Raw genomic sequence first — 13,058 nt, 5'->3', positions numbered from 1 at the left:
ACTATGGATCAAATTCAATTCATATCTTACACATCTGAATTTTTAAATGGTAGATTGTACCCATATTTTGCCCCTTTTAAATATTCCAAAGAAACTGAAATTTGAGAAATATTTTTTTAAAATCATGTCATATCTATTGTTAAAAATTCACAAAATTAGCAGGTATTTGAATTTTCATGAAAGGATACCAGCCACTTTGCATAAAATTAAATATAGCACACATTTGGACCCCTTGCACCCAGCAGTTATGTTCCAAAATTCATAATGATCAGTTAATTTTGGAGTGAATTTTGTGCATACAAATATATCAACATACTCAACTTTATATATAGACAAGTGCAATGTAAACAAAAGCATAACACCGATGAAATATGTAGCAACGATTGAATAAAATGTTTTATACAAGTCATCATTGAATCTAATTTGAAGCACTTCTATTTTAGGTTACATTACAAATAGAACATAGACACTTGATGTGTAACAGAACTCATGATGCATATGCAGCAGCAATGGCATGACACGTATGCAAATGACCAAGCTGGTGTGTGAGGTGATGTCACAGTGGAGGAAGAGATGGGAAAGAAAAGCAGATTTAAAAAAAAAAAAAAAAAAAAAAAAAAAACCCTGCATAATGGCAACTGGACTTGAGCAGATGTGTCGACATGGGAAGAGAAAAAGCCCATGTTCGATATGGCAGAGTTTTGTTAACCACATGGTGAATGAACGGAATTTGTAAAAACAAGATACAGGCAGGGTTTGGAAAGTACCATTAATAAATGCATTTCATTAAAACTGAAAAAAAGGCGAGTTGAATTTCTTTCCTTTGTGAGACTTTCATACACAGCGTCGGGTTCGTATTAGCATGTGACAAGAATGTTACGTGATTTGAAATAAAAATAATGAATTACGTCCCAAAGTTTTAAAGAGGGACTTACTGACCGTTATAAAATTATAGTTATAGAAATGCATGTTGATATCTAAAAATATCTTAAAAGATGACAATCTTTATAGATTATCTTTTATTGAAATCCTTTGAGATGAATAATTTGTATATTTTATTTATTTGCGGACTATTATCCTCATCTTTTTAGTTGTTGTTTCACAACGTTTCAGCCAACTATTCCTCTGGCCTTCTCCAGGTGGTTAACCATGACGGGATAGGAATACCTTCAGCCTCTAGCTTGCTTTGGGTAAGATTGAAACCACTACCTTCAGATAATGCTCACCTGGGACCGTGGAGATTCAATGTTTCTATCCACTGTGCTACTGGAAAATAGGAATGCTGAGTCTTAACTATAGCCTTCGGAGCCTGTGGCACAGTGGTTAGATGAGCATTGTCTGAAGATAGTGGTTTTAATCCTACCCAAAGCTGGCCAGAGGATTAGTTGACCAGACGTGGTGAGACGACAGCAATTATGGAAGTCAGTAGTTACTGAGGATACAGTTAAGAGACTCAGCATTCCTATCCAGTCGCAGTTAACCACCCGATGAAGGCCAGAAGAACAGTTGGCCGAAACGTGGTGAAACAACAACTAAGGATAACAGTTTGCAAATAAACAAACAAATATGACAATCTTTCATTGTAAGTTTCTTTTTCAAAAGCTGCAGAATATGATTTCCATGGTTAACTAGAAGCAAAACATTTAAAAATTTATTCAAAGTAGATTAGAAAAAAACAAAACAAAAACATACCGATTCCTGAAAGTATCATCAATAAATGATATTGTTTTATTCGGCATCGGAGAAGCAGCATTACGCACTAACCAATGCTTATCCTGAAGAAAGAAAGGGAAAAAATTAAAAGGGTAAAAATTTAAATTTTACTTTAATAAAATTTTTTTATTGTATATTTAATTTCAGTAATTTGTCCTTCCTTTTTAGCAATTTTCAACTGAAAATTAAGAAACAAAACAAAAACTATACATCTAATATATAAACGGTTATATGTCTGTCAGCCTGTCTATCGGTCTCCATATTTTCAAATTATCTCCTTCGAAACTAAAAGTCGCAGGGCCGTGCTAGAAGCCTCGATTGATTGGATTTTTTATGGGCTGTTCTTTTATGGTTTTTTTTAACCGGTTAAAATTGTATTTAAGGGATCAAAAATGGGCCAAAATTGAAAAGCTAAAACATTTTGTACATTCATTTTTTTTTTTTTTTTTTTTACATAGGCATCACCACTTATCCAGGCCCAGAGGCCACTCGAGGATAAGGGTTAAAGAGTGTACAGTAGTCAATTGGACAATATAGTAATCGTTAGTATTGGAAATTCAGTAAATTTGTTAACTTAAGTGGAACAGCTCTTCAAGAACTTGTTTACATTGGACTATATATTGTAGTTAGCTGGAAAGCAAGAAAACAGAAGAAAGTTCATCACAGGCAAGCAGTTCTAAGAAAGAAGCTTTGTTCATGGAATCTACGTTTAGGTTTAGGCACAGATAAAGAGTGGGGGGAATTATTGATAGAGTTTTTATCTAGACGAGTGTTTCTTGTGAAAGTTTGATGAAAAGGGACAATAGATTGAAGTTCAGTCGAGCAGTTGCCATGAAAATAATGATAAAGCAGAGACAAACTCGCAACATCTCTTCTCTGAGATAGAGGTTGCAGGGAAGAGAAAAGGACATCCACGAGGCTACAAAGTGCATTTTGAACTCTATCAAGACAGGATAAGTCCTTTCTAGCAGCTCCTGCCCAGATGTGGCAACAGTACCCCATTCTTGGACGTACCTGGCTCTTCTATAGATAGAGAATTGCATCAGCAGTGAGATATCTACTGGATCGATAGAAGGATTCAACCATTTTTCCAGCGGCCTTGGCAATGGATTTGATGCATGTATTCCATTTCAGATCAGAAGTAAAGGTCAAGCCTAGAAGCTTGTCAAAACATGAGGCCTCCCCAAGATGAGAGCTATTCATTTCAATTGATGCCAGATGGGGATCAGAACGTTGATGATGTAAAGATAAAATCTTGGTTTTAGATGTATTAAAAGTAACCAGCCACTCCTTTCCCCATTGTACCAAGTGCTCAAGATCAGAGGAGAGAAAATCGGAGAGAGCTTGGTCATTTACGGTCTTAGATGTGTTACCATAGATGGTAGTGTCGTCAGCATAAATGTCTACGAATGATGTAACAATGTGATTTGGAAGATCATTAATGTAGATCAGGAATAGAGTTGGGCCCAGGATGGAACCCTGAGGGACTCCAGCATTAATACTGTGAACTTCTGATTTCTGCCCATCAACTACTACTCTTATAAACCTATCAGAGAGAAATGATTTAATAATCGAGAAAACATTTCTCGCTATACCATAGCTGGAGATCTTGTGAAGTAAACCTTTATGCCATACTCTGTCAAAGGCCTTTGATATGTCAAGAGCAATTGCCCTAGAAAGGTTGCTTCTGTTGAGAGATTTGCTTATCCTATGAGATATAACTGTAAGCATATCTGCTGTAGATCTAGCAGAACAGAAACCATATTGTGTGTCACTAAGAAGGTTATTTTTGCTGAGATGGTTGATTACTTCTCTATTTTAATCTTAGTTCATTTTGAATTTTTAATCGGTTTGTGTGCGTGTCATCTTGGTACAGCAGTAATATCACCAGCTTTAAATGCTATGGTTTTGGTTTTGATTCTAGCTGATGGCACCTAAATACTTTTTCTTTTGAAATCACGACTATAATAATAATACATATGAAATCTGGACAAATTAAAATATCACATTTAAGCGTATTTTATGTTCGGGCAAAGACTGTACTGTTATTTCATCCCAAACAAAGTGTAGATACTTGGATGTAAGATGGCTACTTTTTGAGATCAAATTTACAGTGACACTATGTGAGAACTTGAACTTCTGCATGTCAGTACAGTCAGAGAAGCAGGGGCGTGGGAGGGAATTCCAGAGTCTAGCAGTTCGAAAGAAGAAACTATTGGAGTAAAAGGCTTCGTGGCATCTAGGGACCTCCAGTGTTTGGGTGGGATTTTGCTGCCTGTTGGGTTAGTAACCAACTCAACAAGGAGGTAAGGTTTTGAGTTTGGAGCATATTCCACTAAAATACTTGTAAAACAAGCACAGGAATGCAACATTGCAGTTATGAGACAGAGGTTGGAGTTTGGTTGATAGTGCGGGAGGTTGGAGACTCTTTTTTGGAATATTAAAAGGTCCAAGGATTGACCTCTATGGCACACTCATTTATATCATCTTGTTTTGACGTACGACCATTGAGGACAACCTGGATTTTTCTCTTGTTTAAGAAGAATTGGATTATATTAAATATTCGTCCAGCAATACAATATAATTTAATTTTAATGAGAAGAACTATGTGCCAGACCCTGTCAAAGATCTTAGATATATCTAAGGCTACTGCCCTGGCTTCCCTGCTTTATCTAGTATGTGGTATATGCGTTAAAAGATTACAGTTAGGATATCTGTAACGTCACAGGAACAAAGAAAAGGAAAAAAAATCTGACTCAACATTTTTTTAATGCAAATGAAATGCATTTATTTGTGGTTCCGCCAAAACAATGCACTTTGTTATCTTGCAAAAGTTCTTTCACATATGCTTTTTAAAAGTCTTTCTTCTCAACAGTCAGCTAGCGCTTTCTTGACCTCGCTTTTACACGTCCATCTTGTGTCCATTCCATTTTTCTTGGAAAACTTGGAAACTACTGGACTAATCTGGCTAAAATTTTGTATGGACCTTTGTTATGATAAGGTGCAGCAAATAAAGTATTAGATTATCTGTTCGATGCACAGTTAGGGATTAGTATTTAATGCAAAAATGAGCACAAATGTAACCATATTTATCAACCATCAATTTGGCATGAAGCACTCATTCTAATTCAACAGGCCATAACTTTTGCCTGTTCTTAATGGGCTAAAGTCTTTTTTTTCTTTATATAAACATCCATTCTCTCTACAACTACTACTAGTAGTGTGTCCGTGACTTAAATGACTACAATTTTTTTTTCACTGCTTTCCAGTTTAAAGTCTAATATATTAATGCGTCTTCTGAAGGGTCAATGATCTTAGTATGAAACTTGAAATGAAAAAAAAAAAAAAATGATTCTCTTTTGAATCATGCCTCTTTAGCATCTTCAATTTTAAAACTATTTACCTGTCTCCCCCCACAAGGACTGAATGTGACATAACATTGAGCCCAAAATGGGTTATAACTATTACTGAATGCCATCAGTATGCTTAATGCTCTGTGGCATTCGCATAATTGCATTTAAAAAGACCCATCCCAAGAAAATAAGATTGGAAATGGCACTTTTTTTCTTCCCCATTTTATAATTGAGGTTTTTCTATTTTGTAATATTTCCTTTCATAATTTGTGCATTCATTCTTTTGTGGACTTTTAGCCTCATCTTCATAGTTGTTTCACCACATTTCAGCCAACTCATCCTCTGGGCCTTCTTCAGGTGATTTATAGGAGTTGGCCGACAACAACTATGAAGATGAGGATAACAACTCGAAAAGGAATGAACACACAAATTATGAAGGATTAAAAAAAAAAAAAAAAAAATTATAATCTGACTAATTAAAACTTAAAATGATTCCGCAAATTAATTTACAGGAAAACAAAATCAATTATTCTTACCAATTTATTCTGTGTCCCAAATTGAATGCTTTTTATGATGTGATGAATGATGGAATAAGTTTTAGAGAAGGCTCTTACCTTAGATTTTACATTGAAACTTTTGTCTCTAGGAGCTTTTTTGTCTGTAAAGTTTTTGCTGTACTGAGGGGCGGAAGTGAACGGACTGTGAGGTGCAGGAGTGGATAGCATCATAAAGAAAGGCTTTTTCTTAGCACTTTGAAGTTGAATGAATTTTGCAGCTCTACGACTCTTCAGAGAAAAAACAAAAACAAAACAAAAACAATGAAATGCAAGAACAATCCTTGATTAGTGATTATAGTATATAAATTTTTTTTTCAAATAAATTAAAGAAAAATCAATAACTATATTTGGAAATGGGAACTGCTTTGCAGGCACTCTTGAAAAAGTGAAAAACTCAGAAATATTTACAAAGTTTAGGCAATGCTGATTGCCTTAATACATGTTCTAATACAGGCATCTATAATATAAATCTCACCTGTCTGTTTAAATGTGCGTATGTATGTATGTATGTTGGTATATCTGTCTAAAACTTTCGACAGATGCGACGGATTTTCACGAGATCTGTATCATTTTGAAGCTCGACCCTTCAGACGACAAATATCGAAAAATTGGTCAAAAACATTAATTCCTTCACCCTGAACTGGGTACTTTTCTACAGGGAGGGGGGGGGTCGCTTTTTTTCCAAAGTCATCCCCGCTTTTCGATTGTCTAGCCTTAATTTAAACCTACGTCACTTCCGGTTTGGCGATGGGCATTTGCTCAACACACACCTCCAAACATCTGGGCAATGTCGGGCACCCAGGCTAGTTTACAAATAAAACAAATTAACAACATGGAAACAATAATGTATGTAAAAAACACTTTACTTGCAAATACAACAAGATTCACTTTGTCATTATGCCCATAAAAATGTTTCCTGCAAAGGATCGTTGCATGTGAGTAAGTTGAGGAAAATGTCTTACATACCATAAAGCATGCATGTCTAGTACACACATACTGGTTGATGTGTGTACGTCACCAACCAGATCAAGAAAAAGAATTTTTCTGTGCATTACTTTTTATCTTACGGATTATGTACAGCATCAAAAGAAATTGGAATCTTAGGAAGATCACCATCATTCTAGTAATTATACGAGCAACCAGATTCCTGATAAAAAAGAATTTTAAAAACTACCCGGCAAATATACTTGGTGAACCAAGCGTAAGAGAGATTCAAACCATTGTACTTAAAAGGACGGACATAATCTTACAAAGGTCTCTTGGTTGTAATGTATAAAATAGCAGATGAATGTCTGGTATCCAGTAAGATGCCCCAGCCCCAGCTGGAACAAAAAAAAAAATAAATAAATAAAATTGTTGTGTTCTCTACCATCATGCAAGGGGAGATAATTAAAGTCTGAAATGTCCTCTGATGAGTATTTGTAAATGTGTAGAACAAGGTAGGTAATACTACAAGGTTTGCCCATTTCACAGCAAATCAACCTTTTTTTTTTTTTAAATTAATCCCTATTGTAAAAGATTCATTATATATAATTAAACACAAATCACTATTTGATAATTCTACATGACAGGATCCGTATTGACACAAATGTTTCCAATTGCAATTTACAAAAGAGATTAGAAATGGTAGAGCCGTTACCAAACAGCCATTAGTAATGACTAGGGCTATTACAAGAGAATATTCTTTTCATTATTTTGACTCCAGTATATATCAGTTAATATCTTATGTTTTTAGATAGAGTGATGTGGTTCTTGATTGTCTAACTGTGTTGGATATATACTAGAGAGTCAAAACAATGATAAAAAATATTCTCTTGTCATAAATAGGGCCATGACAACAGCATATTCTTTTCTTTGTTTTGATTCTCAGGTATATATCCATTGATATCTTATATGTTTTTATGTAGAGTGATGTGGTTCTCGGTTGATTAACTGTGTCTAACCGTGTTGGATATATACTCGAGAGTAAAAACAATGGAAAGAATATGCTGTTGTAATAACCACTGAAGACAAGAAGCCCAACGAATACAAATAAGAATTTTTAAAAGTCTTTAGAAATTTAAATAGGAAAATCATATGATCAAGAATCAAAGTTTTTTTTGTTTTGTTGTTCTCTTGCCACAAGAAGATGTGACACAGGATCAAAGTTAGCGATTGAAAATCCAGCACACAGGAACTGTGTCTAACTGCGTTGGATATATACTCAAGAGTCAAAATAATGAACAGAACAAGCTGTTGTCATAGCCCTGGTAATAAACCTAGTAATGACATTAAATGAATCCTACTCCCACATAAATTTAAGTTTATGATCAATTGCCCCACCCTGTGTTTAAGAATGAGTTAATAATTTTCTTCAAATCAGTAAATAAATTAACTTTTTTTTTTTTTCAACATTATTTTTTTTTTTTTTTTGTGTGTGTGTGTGAAATTCAATTTTTTTCTTTTAAGGGTGTATTTCTGTTTGTAGATGTAACAATTTTGGATTTCAGTTATGAAACATTTTTTTTTTGGGGGGGGGAGCAAAATACGATTAGTTCTTTGGAAGATTGAACAGCTGATCACATTATTTAAATTTATTTTGGTTTTATATTTGAATGATTAGTGTCGTCTGCCATTTATTTTTGTTTTTTTTTACATTATTTTTTAAGCTTTAAATTATAAATTGCGTCATGCATCTTTGGTCTGTTCCATAAATCACGATCATAAACAACCAAAAAACATTTGTGTCTATACAAGTCATTTTCTATAAAAGCACCTGCTATTTTACCCAATGGACATTGGGAGATGATAGTGGACAAGTGGTTGACAATATGCACTGACAACCTGGGTGTTCCAAGTTCGAATCCAGTTCGTTCTACAAAAAAATCTTTTTCACTTAGGATGTTGGCAACCTTCATGTGGTCCCTCCTTTAAGCACCCAATGTCTTTCTAGAAATAATTTTGACTGGAAAAATATCAAGGAAAATAATACTAGCAATAGAATCTTTGATTCATACAATATGATGATGATGACCAAATAGCCATTGAAAGACTGCTATATATAGATGAAGTATTATATTACTAGAAACTTCATGGTGTTTCTTGGGTTTTTGTTTTTACATCAGTTTGTAATTTAATGTTAATAATAATAATGATGATAATAATATTCCTTTTGAATGAATAAATCTATCAGGGTCAATACTATAAAAAAAAAAAAATGACTTCTATAAAAATAACTCCTTATCAGCTAAATATTTTTTTAAATAAATAAAACGAATATGTTAGGTCTTTAATGAAAAGTGTAATTAAAATTTAATTGTTTTAAAAAGCAATAAATATTGTCTTCTTACCATAAGCAAAATTGTCAACTAAATACTATTCAAAAATCACTGAAACGTGCGTCTCTTTGAAATGTATTTAATTTGATGTTGCATTGTTTTAGTCAAAAGAATGACAAAATTTAATTTTAAAAAATGGATAAAGTCACAATTTTTGTTTTTACCTTGGTGACATCAGATTAATCACCAATCAACAAAGATGTTGATTGGACAATCTCAAATTTTCGTGAAATTCCATGCTATTTTCGTCAAATCAGACGGCATTGCAAATTCAGACTGCCCTATAATATCTAGTTTTACGACAAGCTAAATATAAACCAAGAAATACTTTCTCATTTAGAAAGAGACAAAAATAAAGTCCAAAACACCCAACTTACGATGAGATCTGTGAGATAATCTGCCTTGTACGAGTCACCATGCGATTCAAGGACACCATTTACAGAAAGAGTGTAATTATAATATGCAGAATTTCCAACCTGCAACAGAAAAAAAAAAAAGGCTAGTTGAATCATTTTAAAAATAGAAGACATATATACGATTCATTTGTTTATCTTAACGCAGAGTACTGACTTTTTTTTTTCACATATTGAGTTGGTAGGTTATAATCAGCTAACATACTTCCTAACTTCCAGCATAGCAGTACCGAAAACAGTGACAAGGCAAATCAGTTCCTTCGCTTTTATTGTTCGTAAGTATTTCTATTGTGAAGCGGTTTATTGAAATAAAATATAAGGAACGAACTTTATTCAGAATTATACAGATAAAAATAACACAATTAGTCTTTATTTTCACTTTTAATAACAAAGTTAAAAATGTAAAAGTTTATAGTTTATTTGAAAGTTTATAAGAAATTTATGTTCATGAAATCATGAAAATAAGTTATTTTATTTGAATATGCATAACAAAAATATATTTATGAAAGTATAAAAATAAAATCATTGAAACTAAAATAAATAAAATTATTGAAATCAAGATAACAAAATTTCAAACAGCATAAAAAAAAAAAACGTATCCAATACATAATATTCCCTAAACGTGTTTTCAGTAATTCTTAAAAAAAAACTAATTTCATTAATTCTTAATTAAAATAAATCCAAAAAATTTTTTCCAATGATTAAAAAAAGAAGAATCGGAAAAATGCAATAAAAAATGAGAGAACAAAGCAGAGGAATTAATTTGCCTTGTCACCGCTTCCGGTAGCACTACACCAGAATTTAGGAAGTACATTAGATGACTATAACAGAGTTGATATGCATCAGAAGATATGAGGTCAGTCCGTTTTAAGGTATAAGACTTTTAGATTCTCTAAAAATGAACCATTGTACATGCTTAATCAAACACAGGTTGCTACTTTCACCCATAGCTGAAAGCTGTGCAAATTCACAACTTTCTGTATTGAATGTTGAAATTCATTAAGATTTGAACGATTCATAGAGAATTCCATAATCTGTAATGTTATCCATTATTCCAACCACTATTTCTACTCCAAGTGAGAATATATTAAAAATAAGAATGGAAAGAGTGTAATTAAGATTACTTTTCATTATTGAAAATAGTCATCAACAAGAAAGAAATGGAATGTGATGATGTATGGAAGTGAAACATGGCCAATAGGAGTTGAAGACATATGTTGCATGGAGAGAAATGATATGAGAATGATATGATAAATGTATGCGATTCTTAAAAACAGGCTTAGATCTGGTGATCTCAGAGGAAGATAAACTCGGATAGTATAGGAAGAATTGTCCAGACTTTGATGGTATGGGGCCCACTCTGAAAGAATGGAAGAGAGTTCTTGGGTTAGTAGATGTAGAACAGTTGAGATAGCAAGATCAGTTGGTAAAGATAAATCAAAGAAAACATGGAAGGAAATGATAAGGAGAGTCTTGAGAGAAAGAGGGGTAAATAAGGACCTGGCCTTTATTTTTTTTTATAATTTTATAAAGGAGTTACCACTTATCAAGGCCAAGAGAGTATTCGAGGATAAGAGTTAATGAGTGTACTGTAGTCAATGGGACAATATCGTAGTAATTGTTAGTAGTGGAAATTTTGTAAATTGGATTACTTAAGGGGCATTGTTCATCAAGAACTTGTTTACGTTGGATTTGAAGACAACCATATTGTAATCAGCTGGAAAGCAGGGAAACGGAAGACAGTTCCATAGACGTGCAGTTCTAAGAAAGAAGCTTTGTTCATGGAATCTACATTTAGGTTTAGGTACAGATAACGAGTGGGGAGAATTATTGATAGTGGTTTCAGCTAGACGAGTGTTTTTTTTTTGTGAAAGTTTGGCAAGGGGAGGGAACTTGCCATGAAAATAATGATAAAGCAGAAATAGGCTCACAATGTCTCTTCTATGGGAAAGAGGTTGCAGGGAAGAGAAAAGGGCATCCTCGACTAGGCTATAAAGTCTATTTTGAACTCTGTCTAGGCAGGATAAGGTATTTCTAGCAGCTCCTACCCACATGTGGCAACAGTACTCTATCCTTGGACGTACTTGGCTCTTATACAAGTAGAGAATTGTATCAGCAGTGAAGGTAGAAGGATTCAACCATTTTTCCAGCGAACTTGGTAACAGATTTGATGTACATATTCCATTTCATATCAGGAGTAAAAGCCAGACTTAGAAGATTGTCAAAACACGGAGCCTCCTCAAGACGAGAGCCATTTATTTCAATTAATGCCAGACGGGGATCAGATTATGGCCTTTAAAGTGTTGCCATAGATGGTAGTGTCGTCAGCATAAATCTCTATGAATGATCTTAGGATGTGATTTAGGAGATCATTTATGTAAATCAGGAAAAGAGTTGGGCCCAGGATGGAACCCTGAAAGACTCCAGCATTAATACTGTGAGCTGATTTCTGCTCATCAATCACTACTCTTATGAACTTATCAGAGAGAAATGATTTAATAATTGAGAAAACATTTCCAGCTATACTGTAGCTGGAGATCTTGTGGAGTAGACCTTTATGTCATACCTTATCAAAGGCCTTTGATATGTTAAGAGTAATTGCCCTAGAAAAAAAGCCTCCGGCAAGAGAGAGTTGCTAATTCTAGGAGATATAACCGTTAGCACATTTGCTGTAGATCTAGCAGAACAGAAACCATATTGCATGCTGCTAAGGTGGTTATTTTTGCTGAGGTGGTTCAGCAACTTACTCATGACACGCAAGAGACTTGGGTTTGTACTGAGAGGGAGATGACCAAAACCCTGAATTTTTAATTACGAAGCATACTGAGGATGTTTTCCAGGGTGTTGGGAAGCAGTTCTCTTTAAGACAACACTTAAACAACTTTGTAAGTATTGGGGGTAGTTTTAGTTGAAGCTTTTTCAGCACTATAATTCATATATTGTTAGGGCTAGTTGCTTTACTAGAATCAAGGATTTTGATTAATTTGGCAACATCATGCACAGATATTTGTACATCGCATAGTGTGTTTCCAGATACAGAGGGAAATATGAGGGATTGGCAGCCTTGATTGCACAGAGTAGAATTAGCTGCAAAGTTCTTGGCAAAGAGTTTGGCTTTGTCCGATGTTGACGAGATTAGGTCCATTGATGATGGTTGGGATAGAGCACACACACTTCTATTCAGGACTGTTTGTTATTTGCCAAAATTGGTGGGAACCAAGCAGCTGCTCAGCTACTTTGGATTTGATGGACTGAGGATACAACTCTCGTGTTCTTTATTACTCTTTCACAGTGGTTGCTGGCAGTCTTGAAGGCAGCTTTAGTCTCAGTACATCTATTCTATTGAGAAGTTAGTTTAGTAGTCAATTTATAAAAAGGAGTCAAACACACGTTGGCATGTAAAATGGATGTTTAAATGAACATGACGATGTGTGTCAGTCGTACTCCAATTTTCATGCTCCATTCCATGTTAAAAAGATATGTTTGTTACAAGTCTCTTAGAAGTCAAAGGGTCAAGAAATAGAGATAAAGGAATTTTACGATTTTTTGAAAACCTTAGATAAATTTATTAGAATTTTGGAAGAACAGGCCCTACCAGGAGAGTGAATGCTTATAACATACTCGTGACAAATCTCCAACATTTTTGATCCTCTGAGTGTACTTTTAAATGTTGTTTGTTTTCACATATTCCTTATTTCAAATCAA

General features: G+C 34.1%; 1 protein-coding gene across 2 annotated transcripts in view; it reads right to left on the bottom strand.

Moving 5' to 3' along the window:
* LOC145293252 (N-acetylglucosamine-6-sulfatase-like) overlaps positions 1 to 13,058 on the bottom strand; it is a 512,787-nt gene that overhangs the window by 22,713 nt on the left and 477,016 nt on the right. For both annotated transcript variants that reach the window (XM_080139826.1, XM_080139825.1), the window contains exons 5-7: positions 9,318 to 9,416; positions 5,681 to 5,851; positions 1,693 to 1,775 (exon numbers count right to left, since the gene is read on the bottom strand). In XM_080139826.1, the coding sequence (XP_079995952.1) occupies positions 1,693 to 1,775; positions 5,681 to 5,851; positions 9,318 to 9,416 (353 nt within the window). The remainder of the gene's footprint in view (positions 1 to 1,692; positions 1,776 to 5,680; positions 5,852 to 9,317; positions 9,417 to 13,058) is intronic.

The sequence above is a fragment of the Euprymna scolopes genome, chromosome 14 (assembly GCF_053919585.1).
Source record: "Euprymna scolopes isolate OS-2025 chromosome 14, ASM5391958v1, whole genome shotgun sequence".
NCBI classification, from domain to species: Eukaryota; Metazoa; Mollusca; class Cephalopoda; order Sepiida; family Sepiolidae; genus Euprymna; species Euprymna scolopes.
Note: the sequence above shows the minus strand (reverse complement) of the source record. Positions and strands in the feature narration are given on the sequence as shown.